This window comes from Oryctolagus cuniculus, chromosome 1 (assembly GCF_051225735.1).
Source record: "Oryctolagus cuniculus isolate XC-2025 breed Fujian yellow rabbit chromosome 1, ASM5122573v1, whole genome shotgun sequence".
NCBI lineage: Eukaryota > Metazoa > Chordata > Mammalia > Lagomorpha > Leporidae > Oryctolagus > Oryctolagus cuniculus.
In genome coordinates, this window is record NC_142867.1 from 160502214 (window position 1) to 160525038 (window position 22825).

The 22825-nt window shown below is 39.8% G+C and overlaps 1 protein-coding gene across 4 annotated transcripts in view; it reads right to left on the reverse strand.

Moving 5' to 3' along the window:
• Nucleotides 1-2356: 2356 nt before the first annotated feature.
• CFAP95 (cilia and flagella associated protein 95) overlaps nucleotides 2357-22825 on the reverse strand; it is a 126943-nt gene continuing 106474 nt past the window's right edge. For 3 of the 4 annotated variants that reach the window (XM_002708236.6, XM_051846483.3, XM_017341723.4), the window contains exon 6: nucleotides 2357-6412. In XM_002708236.6, coding sequence (XP_002708282.3) covers nucleotides 6224-6412 — 189 coding nt within the window. In that variant the 3' untranslated portion in view covers nucleotides 2357-6223. The remainder of the gene's footprint in view (nucleotides 6413-22825) is intronic. The other variant, XM_051846500.3, reaches the window with a different exon arrangement.

The following is a 22825-nucleotide window of genomic DNA, read 5'->3' on the forward strand; positions in this document are numbered from 1 at the left end:
CGGACAGAAGACCTTTCTCTCTGTCTTTCCCTCTCACTGCCTGTAACTTTACCTCTCAAGTAAATAAACAAAATCTTTTAAAAACAAAAAAGAAAATGGAACTGAAAGATAAATTTATAGGCCGGCACTATGGTGAAGCGGGTAAAGTCGCTGCCTGCAGTGCCGGCATCCTATATGGGCACCAGTTCAAGACCCAGGTACTCCACTTCCCATCCAGCTCTCTGCTACGGCCTGGAAAAGAAGTAAAAGATGACTCAAGTCCTTGGGTTTCTGCACCCACATGAGAAAACCCAGAGGAAGCTCCTGGCTCCTGGCTTCAGATTAACACAACTCCAGCCATTGTGGCTAGCTGGGGAGTGAACCAGCGGATAGAAGACCTCTCTCTCTCTCTCTCTCTCTCTCTCTCTCCCTCCCTCTCTCTCTCTCTCTGCCTCTCCTTCTCTCTCTGTGTAACTCTGACTTTCTAATAAATAAATATATAAAAATAAATAAATCTTTAAAAAAGGTAAGTTTATTTTGGTGCAAAAATTTTTGAAATTCATGCACGCAAGGAGTCTTTAAAAAGTACATGGAGACTGGCTGAAAGGCCTGTGAGAGCATTTCACACACGGAAAGGCAAGACTCTGGCAAAAAATATCCTACACAGAAGATCTCTGTGAGGCCTCAGTGGAAAGAAGGGGCCATCAAAGAAGGATGTACTTTTCCCTGAAGGGAGGAGAGAACTTCCACTTTGCTTATGGCCGTGTTCAAATACTGATGGAGTCTGTGGTCACAAAAGGCTTCCATAGCCTTAGTAGCCCATGGCAAGAGCCTCAGGTGATCACTGACATAAATAAGAGTGTTAATTGTTAAAGGAACAACGGAAATCACTGTGCACTTTTTTTTTTGGACAGGCAGTGTTAGACAGTGAGAGAGAGAGACAGAGAGAAAGGTCTTCCTTCTGATCAGGAGCCAGGTGCTTCCTCCTGGTCTCCCATGCGGGTGCAGGGCCCAAGCACTTGGGCCATCCTCCACTGCCCTCCCAGGCCACAGCAGAGAGCTGGACTGGAAGAGGAGCAACGAGGACTAGAACCCAGGGTGCCAGCACTGCAGGCAGAGGATTAGCCTAGTGAGCCGCGGCGCCAGCATCACTGTGTACTTTCTCCCTATGTAGGACCTCCGTCCTTAATGAGTTGTACTATGAGAATTAACTGCAAATCTTGTTCTCAAACTTTACTCTATATGTTGTGTGTTGGGGGGAGGTGAAAACTGTTGAAATCAGTGTTTAACATGGAGTTGGTCCTCTGTATATAAAATCAAACTAAAAATGAACCATAATGAAGAAAGTGATGGGAGAGGGAGAGGGAGGTGGGACGGGAGTCATGTTGGGAGGGTGGGTATGGGAGAAAGAACCACTATATTCCTAAAGTTGTACCTATGAAAAATGCATTCATTAAATAAAAACTTTTTTAAAAAGTACATGGAAAGGGCATGGCATTGTGGCATGGCAAGTAAAGCTACTGCCTGTGATACCAGCATTCCATATGTGTGCTTGTTCATGTCCTGGCTGCTCCACTTCTGATCTAGCTCCCTGCTAATAGCCTGGGAAAAGCAACAGAATATAGCCTGAGGACTTGGGCCATTGCTACCCAATTGGGAGACCTGGAAGAAGCTCCTAGCTCTTCGCATCAGCCTAGCCCAGCCCTAGCTATTGCAGCCATCTAGGGAGTGAACCAAAGAATGGAAGATCTCTGTCTCTCCCTATTTCTATAATAAATAATATTTATATTATTAAATAATATTTTTAAAAATTTAAATTTAAATTACATTGAAAATGTATATTATAAAAGCATTATGGATTAATATATTCACATATAGACATATCACACACACACACACACACAACATGCACACATTGTGTCATCTGAAAATGGACATACAGATCAGTTATGGTTTGAACAGGATTTGGCTCCCAATCGCACACAGACGTCTAAACCCTAAGTTCTCATGTTAGTGGTTAAGGGATTTAATGTTAATGGTTGAAGGATTAAGGGTTGAGACTTGATCTAGTTCTGAAGTCTGAGAGGTGGGCCTAGTGGGAGTCTTTGGGTCACTGGGAACTTACCCTCCAAAGAAGTTCTTGTGAGAGAGCTGGTTATAGTCAAGTGTGGCCTAACCCCCCTCTCTGCTTCCTGCCATGCTTGTTCCTCTGCACCTGCTCTGTCATTGTCAGCCCTAAACAGAAGATAGACTAATGCGGCCACCCAATCTTGCACTGCAAACCTCCAAACTGCAAGCCAAAATAAACTTTTTCTTTCCCAAGAAGCTTCTCTCAGATATTTTAACTAAAGTAAGAAAAAGCAGATTAATGCAAGACTTCAATATTAATGTTATTGTTTATTTCCTCATCCTAAAGGAAAGGAAAGCTTTCATTGCAAAATGATGTCAGTGTGTCTTCCAATGTTCTCCCATAACAGGAATGTTTATAACATTTTCAAGGAAAAATATGTATTTCTTTTTCAAGGGAAAAGGTCTAGATTTGATTAGACTCTTGGAGGAGTTCATAAGCACAAGAGGTGAAGATTTGCTGCCTGTGGGGGAATTTCAGCACCTTGGACAAGCCTTGAAAAATGAGATGAGCTTGCTTCTAGAAGAGCAAGTCTAAATCCTCTCCACACAAATGAAAACTAGTACCATGGGATGAAAAATTAAGGCATGCATTTCTCTAATATTTTGTGAATAATTTTATTATTCCCTTTCTGACCTACTATATCGCCACTATCACTATATCATCAAAAATATTAATGAAAACATACAAGTGCATTATAAATTTTTACAATAGCTCTTCCTCTACACTATTCTAGGATACTCTACATTTTCAAATATTCTGTCTTAATAACAGAAATCCCAATATTGAATTCTGAGTGAAATCTTCCTGACTTTTTCATTAAGCCCAAAGCAAAATTCTATGTTTTTCAGATTATGTCTCATTTTGTTCCAAAAGGCTATGATCTTATAAGATAAATACTAAATTAAAATTAAAAATGTTGGCAAAGATATGGAGAAACTGGAACCCTTATGCTGGAATGTAAAATGATGAAGCTGTTTTAGAAATTATTTGGCAGTTCCTCAAAATATTAACTATAGAACCAGCAATTCCATGCTTAGGTATATACCCAATAGAAATGAAAACATATCTATTAGGGTTGGTGTTTGGCTCACTACTAAAGATGCCAGTTAAGATACTCACATCCCACATGAGTACCTGGGTTCAATGTCCTGCCCTGGCTCCTGACTCCAACTTGCTGCCAATGTAAATCCTGGGAAGTCAGTTCTTGGCTTCTGACTTCAGCCTGGCCAGCCCTGACTGTTGAGGCCCTTTGGCAAGTGAACCAGCAGATAGAAGATTCTTTCTCTCTCTCTCCTTTTGTCTCTGTCCCTCTGTCTCTCTCTCTCTCTCTTTTTGTCTGTCTCTGTCTCTCTTCCTGTCATCTGTCGTTCAAATAAATAAATAAATAAATCTTTTTTTAAAAAGTCTGCCATGCCTTCATTTATAAATGAAGTTGAAATAAAACAAACAGGAATTAAAATAATTTGTCACCACGTGTCCAGCCTTACAAATGATTCTTAAGGATGTATTACACACAGAGTATGATAGTCATCATTATGAAAGATTATGAAGGCAGAAAATCTCCTAGTAAAAGTGAAAAGGAAATTCAAAGCAAACAACATAATATTTATGGAAAAATGGCAGGACCAAGTCATTACTTATCAATAATAACCTCTAATGTAAACAGCCTAAATTCTCCAGTGAAAAAGATATAGACTGCCCGAATGAACTAATAGAAAGCAAAACGAGCAGGCATAACCATCCTAATAACAGACAGAATAGACTTTAACACAAAAACTTTAAAGAGACAAAGAAGGGCATTAAAAGGATCAGTTCAACAGGAAGATGTGACTATAGAAAATGTTTATTCACCCAGTGCCAGAGTGCCTGGCTCTTTAAAACAAAGGGTAATGGATCTAAAGGGAGATACAGACTTCAATACAATAATAAGGAGGGACTTCAACATCCCACTTTCATCAATGGACAGATCAACTAGCCAAAATATTAACAAAGAAACAACAGAACTAATCTATACTATGGACCAAATGGACTAAATTGCTATCTAAAGAACATTTCATCCCACAGTTGCAGAATACACATTCTTATCAGGGCATGGAACTTTCTCTAGAATAGACCATATGGTAGGTCATAAGCAAGCATCAGTAAATTAAACTAATTGATATCATATCATTGTCTTTTCTAACAACAATGGAATTAAGCTTGAAATTAACAACTTGAGAATCTCTAGAAAATATGCAAACTCATGGAGACTGAACAACATGCTCCTGAATGAACAGTGGGTTACAGAAGAAATCAAAAGGGAAATAAAAAAATTCATGGAAATGAATGAAGATGACAACACCCATACCAAAATTTACAGGATATAACAAAAGCAGTTTAAAGAGGGAAGTTTATAGCAATTAGTGCCTACATCAAGAAATTGGAAAGACATCAAATAAATGAGTTATTAATGCATCTCAAGGACCCAGAAAAAAAATGCAAAATTAGTACAAGGAAATAAATCATTAAAATTAGAGAAGAAATAAACAAAATCAAAGCCAAAAAAATACAAAAGATCAGTGAAATGAAGAGCTGGTTTTGTGGGGGAAAAAAATAACAAAATTGAGACACCATTGACCCAACTCACCATAAAAAAAGAAGACTCAAATCAATAAAAATCAGAGATGAAAAAGGAAATGCAATAACAGATACCATAGAAATAAAAAAAACATCAAGAATTATTACTACAAAGAGCTATATGAAACAAATTGGAAACTTAGAAGAAATGGATTCCTGGACACATACAATCTACCAAAATTGAGCCATGAAAACATAGAATACCTAAAGACCAATAATCAAGATGGATATGGAATCAGTAATAAAGACTCTCTCCACAAAAAAAAAAAAAAAAAAAAAAAAAAAAAAAAAAAGCCCGGGACTGGATGGCTTCATTGCTGAATTCTACCAGACAATTAAATAACTAACTCCAATTCTTCTCAAGCTATTCAACTATTTAAAACAATTGAAAACAAGCTTAATTCCAAAACTAGAAAAAGATATAACAAAGATAGAGAACTAGACCAATATCTTTGATGCAAAATTCCTCAACAAAATGATAGCTAAGGGCTGGCAATGTGGCTTACTTGGCTAATCCTCCGCCTGCAGCACTGGCATGCCATATGAGCACTGGGTTCTAGTCCCAGTTGCTCCTCTTCCAGTTCAGCTCTCTTCTGTGGCCCGGGAGGGCAGTGGAGGTGGCCCAAGTGCTTGGGCCCCTGCACCCACATGGGAGACCAGAAGAAGCACCTGGCTCTCCTGGCTTCAGATCAACGCAGCACTGGCTGTAGCATCCATTTGGGGAGTGAACCAGTGGAAGGAAGACCCTTTCTGTCTGTCTTTCTCTCTCACTGTCTATAATTCTACCTGTCAAATAAATTAAAAAAAAAAAAAAGAAAGAAAGAAAGCATGAAGTCCTATCTTTTACAACAAAATGGATACAACTGGAAAATATTATACTTCATGAAATAAGCCAGTCTCAGAAAGACAAATATCATATGGTTTCTCTGATATGTAGCAGTTAATATAAAATACCAAAAAATGTATAGGAATGAAATGGTCATTTTTGGGGTATGATTGTCATTTTCAGCCCTTGTTTATACTCCTATGGAACTGTGGTCTTCCTACTTCTTACTTATTGAACAGTAAAATTAGTGGCAAATTAAACCTGTGAATATAGAATGGATTAAAATTAAGGTTTTGCAAAAACTGATGGAGAGGGGAGAGAGGGATGGGGATTGGGGGAGAGCAGGGCAGTGAGGAAAGTGCGGCTGTTTTCTTGGAACTGTACCTATGGAATGCATAAAATGCTTGTATTTTTCTCTACATTAATAAAAACATTTAAGAAAAATTCTATCAAACATCATTTAGAACTGTGTAGAATATCCTCAGTGGTACACATACTAAACATTGGAAAACACCAGAATAGTCAGGATGTAAAGAATGGTCTAGATGACAAAATTTTCTATTTAAAGGTACCTTTTACAGTAACATTTCCTGTGCATTTACTGATATAGAAAAATCACCAACTGTTATATCTATTATTCTTTCATTAGTCAGAGAATCTGATTTCACATCTTATTTTAAAAAGGGAACAATAGGGCCCCCAGTCAATGGGTAGAGTTTTCGTTTTATACATGAGTTAGCATAAATCCCACTCTCGTCATGCCAGGTGTTGATACCAAATCTTTTGGAACCATTTAGATCTGTGAACTGAGAACGACATTTTCTGTGGACTACTGAATAATCATCTTGACAGCGGCAACCCTATGGGGAGGAAAAAAGAAATAACATTGAGTGCCTGGGATATATAAAAGGAAGTGGTCTCCAAACATTGATCTTTATTAAATTATTCTTATGATCAAATGACAATTTTAATAATTAATTAATTAAGAAAAGCAAATAAGTGCCTTAAGGGGAAAAATAGCTATTGCATTTGTAAGCAACAAATCATGAAAGAAGAATCTAACTTATAGTTATTTTATTTATAAAACTAAGAAGATAATTTGTTATACATATAAGATTTTTCTAAACCATAAAGAACAGTTTACATTTTATGATCATCTAAATAAAACCAAAAGAATTATAATGACCATTCATCACTTTATTTGTGAATATAAGTTTAACCATTCCAAAGAATAATATCCTGGGTCATATCTTTATTAACTGCTAGCAAGTCATATATATTTTCAAGACAATGGCAAATGCCAATCTAAAATTTATTCCTATGAGAAATTTACATCAACATAACCCAGTATAATGTTTAATAAATTTATCCTTAGGCCACTTTACAAAAGCATAATTGTAATAAAATAAGACATTATCACTGATCATTTCCCAAAGGAAATATTGATTCTTTCTGATTATCCCAGCGGTGATGGCAGACATGGAACATAAAGACGTTAGCTGATTATCTAATTCCGTTTTTAAATTGGTTCTAATCTGAAAGAACTAGAACAATATTGAAATTAAATCACCACAGCTATAAAACAATGAAATAAAACCAAAATAGCTCTGATCTTAGATTGGTTTTATTGAACATTTTAACCATATGTCCCACTACAATACTCTCCATTTATGTGGAGTGCCTATTATAGGTTGGGCACAGCACTTACATGTTTACATCTTCTAATTCATAAATTGCCTCTGAGGGTGAATTACCACTCCCACTTTACACATAAGAAATGATGATTTGCTTGATATCTCAGAAATTATTTATAAATAAATCTGTCAGTCTGTAAAACTCATCCTTCTAGAAACTTAATAATTGAGATAAAAAATAAGCTATAAAATCATAAAGCTACACAATAACTGTGTCACGATTCTATATAGTTTAGACTTTTACTTTTATGGTTGGGCATTCAGAGCTAGTTTTTGGTTGGTTGGTTGGCTGGTTTAGATTCTTTAAATGAGATCTGAGATCAGATCACCATTGGCCCAAAGCAGCCCCTCTTGCTGTGGTCAAACTGATTGGAACTTTGAGTGCAAGATTAATTTGTTTCTTTAACATATCATAGGCAGAAAAAGGGTTAAGTTTTATGTGGTCAATGACAAGAGGAAATGTTATGTTTTAGGAAAATGATTCTTAAATTCAATGAAATATTATATTGCCACAAAGGATGTAAGATACTTATACATGCCACAATATTGAATGACCTTGAAAACATTGTACTAAGTGAAAGAAGTTAACCCAAAAGATCACATAATGTATGATTTCTTATGTGAGATGTCTAAGATAGGCAAATACATGGAGACATAAAAGTACATGAGTGATTGTGAGAGAATGGGAAGACGAGGAGGAAGGATGTATTACTGTTACCAGGTATAGCTTTTCTTTTTGAAGTGATGGAAATGTTCCAAAATTGACTATGGGGATTATTGTACAATCTTGTAATATGCCAAAAGCCTCTCTTTGTGTACTTAAAAAGGATCAATTTTATGGTATGTGGAGTTACATTTAGTAAAGCTGTTAGTGAAAAGGGAATGAATGCACTGAGGGAAACAATTCTGAAATTGGGTAAACTAATTAAGAAGCTGTTGTCTGCTGACACACGTTACACCAAGGACCTCACACTGTCAGTGGTTTCTTGATAAACTAGCTCTAAAATAAATTTTAGGAGTGGGCACTGTGGCACAGCAGGTTAAGCTGCCACTTGGGACACATATCCCATATCAGAGTGCCCAGGATCAAAATTTGTCTCTGCTTCTGATCCAAGTACTTGAGTCTTTACCATATGGGAGACATGGACGGAGTTTCTGGATGGAGTTCAGTCAGGGCTGAAGTTTCTACTCTTTCTCTTTGTCACTCTGTGTTTCAAATAAATAAACAAATCTTCAAAAAAATATACCACAGTAATTTGACAATTTCTGTGGCATACATACTTCCACTATGGATGACTTCAAGCTATAAGACTGAAGTCAGTGAACACTGAGCAAAATCCACTCAGGCAAATTTCTGTCTAATTCATTACTGAATCTGTTTCTCTCATTCCCTATGTGTACCTGCCATGCAATTGGAGTGGGACTGCCCACAGTCACAGGTCTAGGGGTAGAATGTAACTAGCCTAAGACAATCAGAATAGTCTCACCCCATTTTCAACAACAGTGGTGGGTTCAGAGTTAGACTTGTAACTTGAATTTGTCAAGACATATTATAACTAAAACTTATTAAAAATGGCTTGGTGAAAGAAGCTCTTTTTCCATTACTGGACATAAATGCTGGAGCGTCTAGCCCAGGTTGCTGTTGGCAGCCTTCCTATAACCATTCTAGCATAAAACCAATACTACAAAAGGCAGATTTAGAGTCCATAAGAAACATGATGGCATTGCTATTTCAATTCTTTCCTGATACATGGCTTTCCAAAAAATGTGAGCCAATAAATTCTTTTTATTGTTTGATCCAATCTGAGCTGCATTTCTGTGGGCTCATCCTGTGAGACCCACACTGTTGGGATGGTGGGGCAACAGCATTCTTCAACAAGAAGCACAGGAGACAGTTTCGGTGAACATGCCCATTTATTAACAGTCAGCACAAGCTTTATAGGGCAGGCAAAGAGGAGTAGCTAGTTCAGGGTAGCAACACTAACTCTATAGGATAAAGCAGATACTGGCACCTCTATGTTTCTCCAATCAGCTTGAAGGTCACATAGTCCATGCAGCCTTCCAGGTGGTCTTTATGGGTCTCCATGGGTCACACTCAGCAGTTATATAGCTAGTTGAAAATTACAAGGCCCTTCAACACGAAGTGGGGGTGGAGGAAATGTGCCTGGGGCTTCTGCCACTTGCCAGCAGTCAGGTCAGGTGTATGTCCCAGTGTGCTGAGTCCTCAACCAGGGTCTCTCCTGGGAGGCATGGTGTGCCATGCTGTCTTAACCTCTTGCATGGGCTAGCCTTGCAGTCTCCCAGCCAAGCACAGAATCACCCACAGGTTGCACTCATCTTACTAAAAAACATCCTCACTAACATACACGCAACATATCCTCTGTAATATTGAAACCCTGAGGCACATAGAAGCAGAGTAAGAAAATGGGTCAAAATCAAGTGATCAGGGTGTCTATATAAAAAAGGATAAGCATGAAGGAAAATAGTAATTTGTAGAAGGATGAAAAGATGGAATAGGTGAATAAAGCAGGTATTCAAAAATTAGAACAAATGACTAGGAACCTGGAGGGTATAATTTATCATAGGAAAACAGAAGCAAGTATGCTTTTCAAAGCTCAACTCAAAAGGCACAGAACAGAACAGGAGAAAGCAGGTGCACCAAGAATAACCTTAAAGGGCCTCATATTCACTGCAGCTCAGATTCATGGAAAAACTAAGACAATGGGAGTCCTGGACGAGCCAGTAATTTGGTGTACCAGTCACACCACTGAAGGGACAATAACTTGAAAATTATTACTATGTTTTCCCCTTTGGGTGTATGAACCATTCATTTGCTCAAGGGGAGACTGAAATTTCTTCCAGAAAAATGCCAATCAAAAAGCAAAATAATATCAGCTTCTAATATGAAAAATGGGATTTTTTTCATCAAGATAATGGCCTCGTAATCCAAGTTTCAGTCTTGAGGACTTTAGAGTATCAATAATCAACAAAGAATTCTCTAAATATGGAGAGAAAATATCCTTTGTTTTGTAAGCTTAGAGAAGAGTTAGAGAGAGAAGTAAGATAGGGAAGAGTCTGCCTGCCTATCTGTCTGAAGAAATGGTGGGGAGAAAAAAATAATGGCAAAGCAAAACAGCACAGCATAAAGAGCAAAGTGTTTCCTTATTGTCCCATCCCTAGACTTTAATTGGGCAGAATCCCTTTGACCTTAACAGAGAGAAGCCATTAAACAAATGAGAATAATGGCATGAAAAACATAGGGGGTGTGCCCCATCTCTGATCTGGCTGAAGAGCCCATGAGAGTATTTCAGGCATGGAAAGCCAAGACACTCTGGCAAAAAAAAAAAAAAAAAAAAAAAAAAAAAAACCTAAATGAAAGATCTCTGTGAGTGAGATCCCAGTGGAAAGAACAGGTCATCAAAGAAGGAGGTACCTTTCTCTGAAGGGAGGAGAGAACTTCCACTTTGACTATGACCTTGTCTAAGATCAAAGTCAGCAAACTCAAGAGGCTTCCATAGCCTTGGAAACTCATGACTAGAGCCTAGGGAGATTTCTGATGCCATTAACAAGAGTGTCAAATTGTTAAGTCAACAACAGGAGTCACTGTGCACTTGATCCTCAGGTGGGATCTCTGTCCTTAATGTGTTGTCCAATGTGAATTGATGCTATAACTAGTACTCAAACAGTATTTTACACTTTATGTTCTGTGTGGGTGCAAACTGATGAAATCTTTACTTAATATATACTAAATTGATCTTCTGTATATAAAGATAATTGAAAATGAATCTTGGTATGAATGGAATGGGAGAGGGAGCGGGAGATGGGAGGGGTGCAGGTGGGAGGGAAGTTATGGGGGTGGGGAAGCCATGGGAATCCATCAACTGTACTTCGGAAAATTATATTTACTAAATAAAAGTTAAAAAAAAAAAAAGGAAATTCCTGAAACAGAACACTTCTTAGTCCACTGTCTCATTGGCCTAGCCTGGTTGAATGAGGCAATTCTCCAAGATTCACCACCCCAAGCCACTTTCGGTACCATGTGGCTAGAAAAGAGCCTAGGATGGCTACAAGTCTGCAGAGGCAGTGCCAGCAGGGGTACTGAGCTGCACATTGGAGCTGGGCTTGCACGGGAGTCACAAAGGCTGCTGTGAGGTCTACAGTATCTACAGGAGTGGAAGTGAAGCTGAATCACCCCAGATATGTTATCTGGGCTCCGGCCCAGCCCAGAAAGAAAGAGAAAAAGACTGTCAGTTACAAAATTCACATGCTTCACCCATTAATGCCAACAAGGAAAAGAGCAACCAGGTAGACTAAAGATATCCCTCCAGGGACCAGAAGAGACAGAGAACATCAACTAGAAAACACTACACTTGCCTTCTGTGTCAGGATGTTATGTCGTATCTCTGTCTCCCTGTATCTGGGTGCCACCTAAGGAAGAGCTATCATCACCAGTACAACATGAAAAACCACCCTGCACGTAGCAATGTAAAACATTACACATTCAGATCAGGAATTTGCATGAGGTACACAAAGACAGCATCTCTCTGCTCCACAAGGCCTGGGTCCTCAGCTGGAAGACCTCAAAGTTGAGAGGGAGTTGAGTACTGGGGGACTGGAAACATCTCCGATTCCAATTGGCAGTTGGTGCCAGCTGGGATCTCCACTGGGGCTGTTGGCTGGCACAACTATATAGGCCCTCTCCACAAGCTTGCTTCGGCTTCTTCACAACATGTTGGCTGAGTTTTGAGAATGAGTATCCTTGGGCTGGCATTGTGGCATAGCGGGTAAAGCCACCTATGGTGACAGTATCCTATATGAGCACAGGTTCAATTCCCAGCTGCTCTACTTCCAATCTGGCTCCCTGCTAATGCACCTGGGAAAGTAGTGGAAGATGGTCTAAGTCTTTGGGCCCCTGCACCCACGTGGGAGACCTGGAGGAAGCTACTGGCTCCGGGCTTCAGACCAGCCCAGCTCCAGCCATTGTGGCCATTTGGAGAGTGAATCAACAGATAGAAGATTCTTTCTCTCTCTCTCTCTCTCTCTCTCTCTCTCTCTCTCTCTCCCTCTCTCCCTCTCTCCCTCTCTCCCTCTCTCTACTCTGCCTTTCAAATAAACATTTTAAAGAGAGAGAGAGAGAATGAGCATCCCACAAAATGAACCAGGAAAGTGTAATGCTTTTTATCACCTAGTCTCAGAAGTCAAATCGTATCACCTCTACTACAGTCACAACTCATTCAGATTCTAAAAGAGGTATCCCAGACTCTGCACTTAATGGGACAAGTGTCAAAATTATATAGTAAGAGTATATGGAATAGGAACACAAAGCCTAGCCATATTTAGAAAACAAATTGCTGCCTCTCTTTTCAAGGATAAAAGTAGATGTCAAAATCTTTGAGGTCACCCTTGAGGTTGATGGTTTTCTAGGACTCACATGCATACAAAGGGTCCCTGCATATGAAGGGACTTCAAAAAGTTCATAAGAAATGAAAATTATTAAAAAAAAACTAAGCATGGATTTCAAAATTTTTTGCAACAGAATTAATTTATCTTTTAATTCCATTTTAAGTACCTTGTATGTGTGTATGATTTATTACAGCAAAAAGAAATGAAGTAAAATCAGCAAAGAGAAAAGGCACTCAGCCTGAAGTCCAGTAGAAACCAGGTACAAAGTTTCAGGCATCCTCTCCCAGTGGAGTCACACAAGATTAGTGTAATTCCCCCAACAGTCAGTTTAAAATGCTGTCTATGAGGGAATCTCACTGGAGAAGGTGCCCAGGATTTTCACTGGGGCTCGTCATGCAGGCATCCTCTAAGCCGAGCCTGTTTCAAAAATGCAGACTCTCAGAAGACAGCAGGTGTTCAGCACAAACCATATTGAATGCACAAGCAGTTTAGGCACAGGGAGCCTTCCTAATCAGGGAATTCTGATTCTGAAAGCCAAGTTTCCAGATGCCAGCCAAGAGCCAACCTCGTAAGCAGACTTTTTAAAGGACAGTAGTCTCTGTTGTGCTATGTTAGCTTGATTCTGCATGTGGCATATGGGAGAGCATCTCTAAGAAAGTGAGAATTTTTTTCAGGAGAGATTAAACACTTTCTAGATGAAGGAGGGAAATTAAGGAGGCAGACTGAGCTTTGAATGGTTTTCCTGGCCAAATCCATCTCTGTGAACTTTGTTTTCAACAGAGTGAAGATCAAGCATTTTCCTACTGGTGCTGGACCAGGTACACTCAGAAACGTTTCCTCTGCATATGCGAGTTGTAGACAGTTGGCACATTTTCAACACCCTAATGTAACAGCTAAATCTTTGCCCAACATTTCCTTAATGGAGGTGGGAAGAAATATTTAGACATTGTGTATAGAAACAGATTTGTGGATTACCACACATTGTTGGCTGGCCCAAATTGGGTATTACACAGACCCTGAATTCTGACAAAGTTTACTTAAGGTAGGACAAATATTGCAAGCTTTTTCTGAGGCCTTCAAGTTGGTATAGGTAACTGGAAGAATTTGTCTGAAGCGCAGAATGAGTGGGCCTTAATATATAATGGTGTATACAGACCCAGACTGGAAAAGACGTTTCCCAAGAAGAACTTAGAGGACTAACACAGCTAACTGAGAAAAGGAACCAAAGATGATTCACAGCTTCAAGCCTGGATGACTTAGGAGAGTTATAACACCACTAAAAAGAAGGAGAAAGACAGGGGGATTGGGAGGACTCATTTTATGGGAAAATGATGAGTCACACTTTAGACATTTTTAATTTGAGATGACATGAGTACATAATGTTATTTGGAAGGTGGTGCTGTGGGACAGATGGCCTGGAGAGAAGTCAGTGCCCCATGTGCAGTAGTAATCCTTGGCAGAGAAAAAATAGCTATAAAGAACATTACTTGGACCACAGATGATATTTGCATGTGGACTGTGAATTATGTAACTGTACTGTATCAATTTTACTAAGGTTGAAAGCAATAGCATAGCCATGTGTGTTTATTTTTAGGAAACACACATTGAAAAATTTAGGGGTAAAGGGGCATAATGTCTCCAGCCTACTCCCATATGGTAAAGAACTGGTGACTCTGCTTAAAGATTAAATGGGAATTCCTTGTGCAGTTCTGAAGACTTTCCTGTAAGTATGAAATTACATAGTACTAAAACATTACCTGCAGAAACACAGGAGTGGATGACTATATAAAATGATAGGAGCAGTGTTTTTAAGACACAGAAGTCAGGGATGCCCACTGTTGGGCCCTTAAGGAAGAACAGAGGAGAGGTAAAGATGGATTGCTGTGATAAGCTAAGACATGAATGAGGAGGGAGGATGAAGAATGCACTGGTAACCAGCATTGCTAACTTCCAAAGAGGCAAGATGGAGACCAAGACTCAATAAAGCTCAATAGGAGCCATCAGTCTCTAGCACGTTGGGATGAACTGCTCAAAGGTTGATGAAGTTCAGTGAAACAGGCTGAGAAATGGTAGAAAAGAAGAGTATCAGAGAGTTGAACACTAATGCTAAGCAGGCACTGCAGAAATGCAAACCACTAACACTATAGCAAGAGAATCACTACTAGGGGATACTCTGAATTGTCTTCCTCCTTCTTTTTCTTGAACAGATCATGGCAAGGTTAGGATGCTTCAGGGATGGGTCCCATGTTCAAACTTTCCTTATGATGAAGGATGAAGGGCACACAGAACATGTTTTCTCCACTCCTATCAGTAAAATGCATTGATGAGACGCGCTCCACTCCATCCTGCTAGCCACTAGGGTGCTTTCCTTGTTAGGTTTCCACTACAAAGGAAATACTTGACACAAACTACTTATGACAAAAAGAGGTTTATTTTGCTCACAGTTCTGCAATTCCAAGGGTAAGTGGCACCTTCAGCTCAGTGATAGATGAAGGGCCCATGGAGGATGGAGGATGGAGGATGGAGGATGGAGGATGGCAATGGCAGGAGCACACGCTGGAGCAAGTGGTCAGAGCACGGACATCAGAGCATGGGCAGTGCCCAGCTTCATCCTTGTATAACAGCCCTCTCAAGTAACCGCCACAGGGGTCATGGGAGAACTACAATCCCAAGGCAACTCCTAATGACTCACATTGCAGCCCATTTCTTGGAAGGTCCACTTTCTCTCATTGTACCATCTTGAGGATGGAGTCTCCTGCTAATAAAATAGACCCTTGCAGGCCACAAATCATATTCAAACCATATCAGGTACTATGCCCTCACTCTAAGCATTATTTTCTCCTGTATCTTGTTTTCAGAATAAAATGAGTTTGCTGTTTTCAGGTCATTTGTGTACACAATATTCACCCCATTTTAAAAAATTCTTCAGTAGGCTGTCCTTTGTTTATAGCTCTTCTCATTTTATTTATTTATTTATTTATTTATGAGGTAGAGTTATAGACAGAGAAAAAGGTCTTCCATCCACTAGTTCACTCCTCAAATGGCCAGGGCTGAGCCAATCCAAAACCAGGAGCCAGCTTTTTCTGAGTCTCCCAAGTGGGTACAGGGATCCAAGCACTTAGGCCATCTTCTACTGCTTTCCCAGGCCATAGGAGAGAACTGATCAGGAGAGGAGCAACTAGGATTAGAACCAGGGCACATATGGGATGCCAGCACTGCAGGCAGAGTCTTAACCCACTATGCCACAGCACTGGCCCCTTCTTATTTGATTTCATCCTTTTTCTTTAGAATCTTTTATTTTTTAAAAAAGATTTATTTATTTATTTGAAAGTCAGAGTTACACAGAGAGAAAAGGAGAGGCAGAGAGAGAAGTCTTCCATCCACTGGTTCACTCCCCAATTAGCTGCAACAGCCGGAGCTGCCCCGATCTGAAGCCAGGAGCCAGGAGCTTCTTCTGGGTCTCCCACATGGGTGCAGGGGACCAAGGACTTGGGCCATTTTACATTGCTTTCCCAGGCCATAGCAGAGCTGCATTGGAAGTGAAGCAGCCGGGACTTAAACCGGCACCCATGTGGGATGCCAACACTGCAGGCGGCGGCTTTACCCACTACACCACAGTGCCGGCCCCAGGATCTTTTATTTTTGATAGTTTTAGTTTTCAAGGTCACTTTCAGTTTTAGGCTTGCCTTTGGGAACATCATTAATTTGGCCTAATTTGATATGTAAGACAATTTGAAAGCATAATCTCAATTCCTTCATCCAGATCATCAATTAACATGCATAATCGGTTATGTTTCCTGGCCAAATCAGTTTCTGTGAACTAACCTTGTGTCCGGCACTAAAGAGAGTCATTAGCCACCTGGCGTTAGGACAGTGAAGGCCCTTCCTCCCTAGAATGCCTGTAAGTATGCTTGTTTTGGATATTCTAGTTACTTTCTAAAAAGCGTTTGAGACTCTAGCATATATAAGTTAATGTCACACTGGCTGGAATGAAGGTAGATCTGGAAGTCAATTACTGTGCTGTTTTGCTTCATTATTTTCAGTATATGTCATGCATAAAAGTCTTTACCACCTCCACACACTTCACTGAGGACCTGCTTCCTCTAACAAGGCTGTCTCTAACAGAAGCACACGCGGCAAGCAGTGTGGGAGAACAATCCCTCTACAGTCAAATCTACTTTATCAACCATGGACACCACTGGGAGAAAGGCCCCCTCTCATATTTCTTTAGCTAAACTTGAAATAATCCTATTTGTTTTATTTATAATTTTTCTTTTATCTGAAAGACAGAGAGACAGAGACCTTCCATCTGCTGGTTCACTCTTCAAATGCCCACAAGAACTGGGGATGAGTTAGGATTAAGTCAGGAGCTTGAACTCAGTCTGGTCCCTGTCGCATGGGTGGCAGGGACACAAGTACGTGTGCCAATACCTGCTGCCTCCCAGGGTGCATATTAGCAGGAAGTTGGAATCAGAAATGGACTCAAAGCTAGGTACTCTATTAAGGGATGCAGACATGCTGCTGTGCCAAACATCTGCTCCCAAGTAGTTTTATTTCTATTTCATATTTTTCTGCAAATGATTAGATTACATGCATTAAGAGTAACTGCCAAATGTAGTCACAATAACTATGTCATTAGTTTGATATATTTTGTTATATATTTAACAAATATTAACTACCCCCTTTTATTTGATAAAATTCTAGAAGGAAAGAGCATTTGCAACAAAAACAGGTAGTATTTAACTAAAGGATAACAGGCATAGAAAGTAAAAAGCTAAAAAAAAGGTATAAAATTCAGACTGGGTATAAATATAACTTGCTATATTATAAACAAATCTAGTCAACAGAGTAAAGCTTATAACAAAGCAAAACATGCACATCTATGTAAACAAACACTTCACAAAAAAGATTTACAGATTAATAACACACAAATGTTAGCTATGTCCAGCATCAAAACCTAATAACTGTACTATTAAATATTAGCCATTGATACATTTTTTCTTTCAAGTCCAAATTGTGATGGTCCCTAGCTTCAATGATATAAAGCACATATATAATTTTTTTATTGTTTTCAGTCTACATTATGTGAGGACATTTACAACTATTACCATTTTACATCTCTAATGGTGTGACCTAATGTGTTATGGATAAATTTGGCGCTTAGGGGTCTTGATTTTTTCAAACCTTTTTCTTCTTTACAAAGGTCAAATATGCTCACTGTAGAAGGTAAAGATAATCAAAAGAAAGAAAATTAAAATCTCCCATAATCCCCAACTCTCTGAAACAAAGTTGAGATTTATGCTTTGACCCAGAAATAAAAGGCTTATCATGGATACTTGACTTCAGAAGGCAATATAACACGAAAGTAAAATTTTATGAGAAACCAGACCACAAGAACCCAGCTCCACAAAGTGCAAGGATCTGCATTTCCTGAGCACTTAAACCCCACAACTTCTCAAGGTTGATGATACATGAGTTGAGTTAAAATATTTATCTCCTAATTTTCAAGTACAGTTGAATCAAATGTCAACCAAGACCTTTAATTGCAATGGTTACTTAGTTGTAAATAACCAAGGAGTAGAATCAATGGAATAGGATCAATAAGATAGAATCAGATCAAATTCAACAGCAGAATTTGAGAGCCAGAGAGCTGGTGAAGATCATTCTGTCTATTTCAGTCAGGGGGTCCCAGAGAAATATAACCAGTGGGATACATGGTGATGGTCTCCAACTATGATGGTTTGACCTACATTTGTTCAACTTTATGATGTGAAAGGAAAAAGCACTTGGCAGACACTTTACTTTGAGTTTTGATATTTCCCTCAGCTGATGATATGCTGTTTATATTCTCTTAAAATGCCCAGTTATCCACTTTCAGTATATTGCATTTTGTTTTTTGCATCCTATCATGTATACAAAACATCCATCTGTGAATATAAATGAGATATTCAAAACTTTGGTCTGAATTAGGCTTTGTGCTAAATGATTTGTCCTGCTGTAGGCTAATATAAGTGTTCTCAGCATATTTAAGGTAGGCTAGGTAGTAATGACATTTGGAAGATTAGGTGTCTTAAATGCATTTTTTTCTTTTTTTTTTCTTTTTTTGACAGGCAGAGTGGACAGTGAGAGAGAGAGACAGAGAGAAAGGTCTTCCTTTTCCATTGGTTCACCCTCCAATGGCTGCCACGGCTGGCGCGCTGCGGCCAGCGCACCGCGCTGATCCGATGGCAGGAGCCAGGTACTTCTCCTGGTCTCCCATGGGGTGCAGGGCCCAAGCACTTGGGCCATCCTCCACTGCACTCCCTGGCCACAGCAGAGAGCTGGCCTGGAAGAGGGGCAACCGGGACAGAATCCGGCACCCCGACCGGGACTAGAACCTGGTGTGCCGGCGCAGCAAGGCAGAGGATTAGCCTAGTGAGCCGCGGCGCCAGCCTTAAATGCATTTTTGATGTGGAATTTTCAACTTATTATGGGTTTACCAGGACATAACCCCATATGTGTATGCAGGTGATAAATAGACACATACGTACACACACACGCAGATTTAGAGAGAAAATTTAATACATTGGCTCACGTGATTATGGAGGCTACAACTTTTAAATTCACAGGCAAGATTTTTTTTTTTTGGTTGTTAAAATTTTTTTTATTTTTTATTTAGTAAATATAAATTTCCAAAGTACAGTTGATGGATTACAATGGCTTCCCCCCCATAACTTCCCTCCCACTCACACCCCTCCCATCTCCCGCTCCCTCTCCCCTTCCATTCACACCAAGATTCATTTTCAATTATCTTTATATACAGAAGATCGATTTAGCATATATTAAGTAAAGATTTCATCAGTTTGCACCCACACAGAAACATAAAGTGTAAAATACTGTTTCAGTACTATTTATAGCATTATTTCACATTGGACAACACACTAAGGACAGATCCCACATGAGGAGTAAGTACACAGTGACTCCTGTTGTTGACTTAACAATTTGACACTCTTGTTTATTGCGTCAGTAATCTCCCTAGGCTCTAGTCATGAGTTTCCAAGGCTATGGAAGCCTTTTGAGTTCGCCGACTTTGATCTTATTTCAACAAGGCCATAGTCAAAGTGGAAGTTCTCTGCTCCCTTCAGAGAAAGGTATCTCCTTCTTTGATGACCCGTTCTTTCCACTGGGATCTCACTCACAGAGATCTTCCATTTAGGTCTTTTTTTTTTTTTTTTTTTCCAGGGTGTGTTGGCTTTCCATGCACAGGTAAGATTTCTACATGGCAGTCTTGTGCAGAATTCTTTTGATCTCCAATAAACTTTAGTTTTTGGCTCTCAAGGCTTTCAACTGACTGAATGAGTCTCGCCCACACTGAGGATAACCTACTTAAAGTCACTGCAATATCTAGACTAGTATTCAACCAAAAAACCTGTACATCCTAGCCCAACCAGTAACCACCATGCTACTAAAACCTATAAATCTTTTTTTAGTTTTTTTTCCACATTTTTAATTTTTATTTTATTTTATTTAATGAACATACATTTCCAAAGTACAGCTTATGGATTACAATAGCTTCCCCCCCACCATAACTTCCCTCCCACCCACAACACTCCCCTCTCCCACTCCCTCTCCCCTTCCATTCACATCAAGATTCATTTTCAATTATCTTTATATACAGAAGATCAATTTAGCATATATTAAGTAAAGATTTCAACAGTTTGCACCCACACAGAAATACGAAGTGTAAAATACTATTTGAGTACTAGTTATAGCATTAATTAAACACCTAAGAGTAATTGTGTATTAATTACAGAGTTCAACCAATAGTTTTAAGTAGAACATAAAAAATACTAAAAGGGTAAAGTATTAAGTTCTTTTTTTTGTTTGTTATATAGTTATTTTTTATTTAATAAATGTGAATTTACAAAGTGTAACTTTTGTATTGCTGTGGCTTCTCCCCCAACCTCCCTCCCTCCCGTGGCCCTCCCCTCTCCCACTCCCTCTCCCATCCCGCCCTTCATTGAGTTTCATTTTCAATCACCTTCATATACTGAAGATCAACTTAGTATATACTAAGCAAGGATTTCAACAGGCTGCACTCACACAACCGCACAAGGTATAGGGTATTGTTCGACTAGTAGTGTTGTTTTTAAGTTTCATAGTAAAACACATTAAGGACAGAGATCCTACGTGGGGAGCATGTACCCAGTGACTCCTGTTGTTGATTTAACAATTGGCACTCTTATTTATGACGTCAGCAATCACCCAAGACTCTTGCCATGAGCTGTCTAGGCTATGGAAGCCCCTTGAGTTCACCGACTCTGAACTTGTTTAGTCAAAGCCATATCACAGTGGAGGTTCCTTCCTCCCTTCAGAGAAAGGCGCCTCTCTCCTTGATGGCCTGTTCCTTCTGCTGGGGTCTTGTTCACCAGGATCTTTCATTTAGATTGTTTTTTTGCCTCCGTGTCATGGCTTTCCATGCCTATGAGACTCTCATGGACCTTTTAGCCAGATCCGAATGTCCCAAGGGTTGATTCTGAGGCAGGAGTGCTGCCATCTATGAGTCTGCTGTGTGTCCTGTAAAACCTATAAATCATAAGGTATGGAGAACAAGGCTTACAAATGTTGGGTATATAATTGCTGAGCCATGCTTATACAAAATGACTGAAAACTTGGGTTCACTTTAGACACTTATCTGCTGTGTTATTATTAATAATTAAGCTCTTAGGAACATAGGTTCCTCAATACATAACTCTAATAAGGTTGGTTTCCCAAGAAAATTGTGAGGGCTAAGCAAGAACACAGATATAAGATAACAAAGCCAATGCTTGGAACACTGTAGATGTTCAATATGTTAATTCATTTCTCCCTCTGTTTATCCTCCATCCTCCCTGCCTTCCTCTTGTAATCTCTTCCCGAGCAAAAATCTGACAAAATCTATTTTATTCTAGCAAAGTTTATACATAATTATTCTATGTGACCATATTTATACAGCACATCTTTTCAAGCTATTGTATGTTTTGAAATAACCAAAGAAGAAGAAGAAAATTAAAGAACTGTCTATAGTGAAATGGACATGGGGAGGACTAGGGTCAGAGAATGCAGCAAGGATACTATGAAAGGACTTAAGGCCGGCGCTGTGACTCACTAGGCTAATCCTCTGCCTACGGCGCCAGCACACCGGGTTCTAGTCCCGGTCAGGCGCTGGATTCTGTCCCGGTTGCTCCTCTTCCAGGCCAGCTCTCTGCTGTGGCCTGGGAGTGCAGTGGAGGATGGCCCAAGTGCTTGGGCCCTGCACCCCATGGGAGACCAGGAGAAGTACCTGGCTCCTGCCATCGGATCAGTATGGTGCACCGGCCACAGCGGCCATTGGAGGGTAAACCAACGGCAAAGGAAGACCTTTCTCTCTGTTTCTCTCTCTCTCATTGTCCACTCTGCCTGTCCAAACAAAAAGGGGGGGTACTTAAAAAGAACTGGGATGGGGCAAGTGTTTGGTGCAACAGTAAAGACACTGCTTGGGAAACCAGCATCACATTTTGGTGTGCCTGGGTCCAAATCCAGTTCTGCTTTCGATTCCACCCTGAGATGCATTGGTGATAGTTCAAGTACTTGGTTCCCGGCCTGACCCAGTCCTCACTGATGTGGGGGCGTCTAGGAAGTAAATAATGGATACATGGTCTCACTCTCTCTGTCTCTCTCTCTCTCTGTCTCTCTCTGTGTGTGTGTGTCTCTCTCTTCTCCTCTCTTCCTTTCAAATAGAAACATTTATTTTTAAAAAGAACTGAGAATGGAGAGTTAATTCAGCTTGCACAGTGATGCTTCCTCTAGCTTCCCTTCCCTGTTCTTTCTGTTCCAGATCTTCCTGTTTTCAGCAAGTCTTCTTTAAAAGGTTCCTGAGAAGCAGAAAACTCAGGGCAATTTCAGCCTTTGAGAAGTCTCTTTTATGCGAATGGACTTAAAAAAATAAGTGGCTCCTAAGGGTGCTGCCTCCATGTCTGCTTCTGACTCTCACTAAAACACATTTTGGTCTGGGATGACACTCAAAGTACTTATCAGGCAGCCTGGGTAAGCAAGTCCTAAATGCCTTCAGTCAGTCAGGTACACACCTGGCTTCTGGGGAGTCCACGGGCAACCTTGGCCTTAAGACAAAAGAAGCACAGTGCCCAGGACCCACAACACTTTCAGGGGGATAATAAA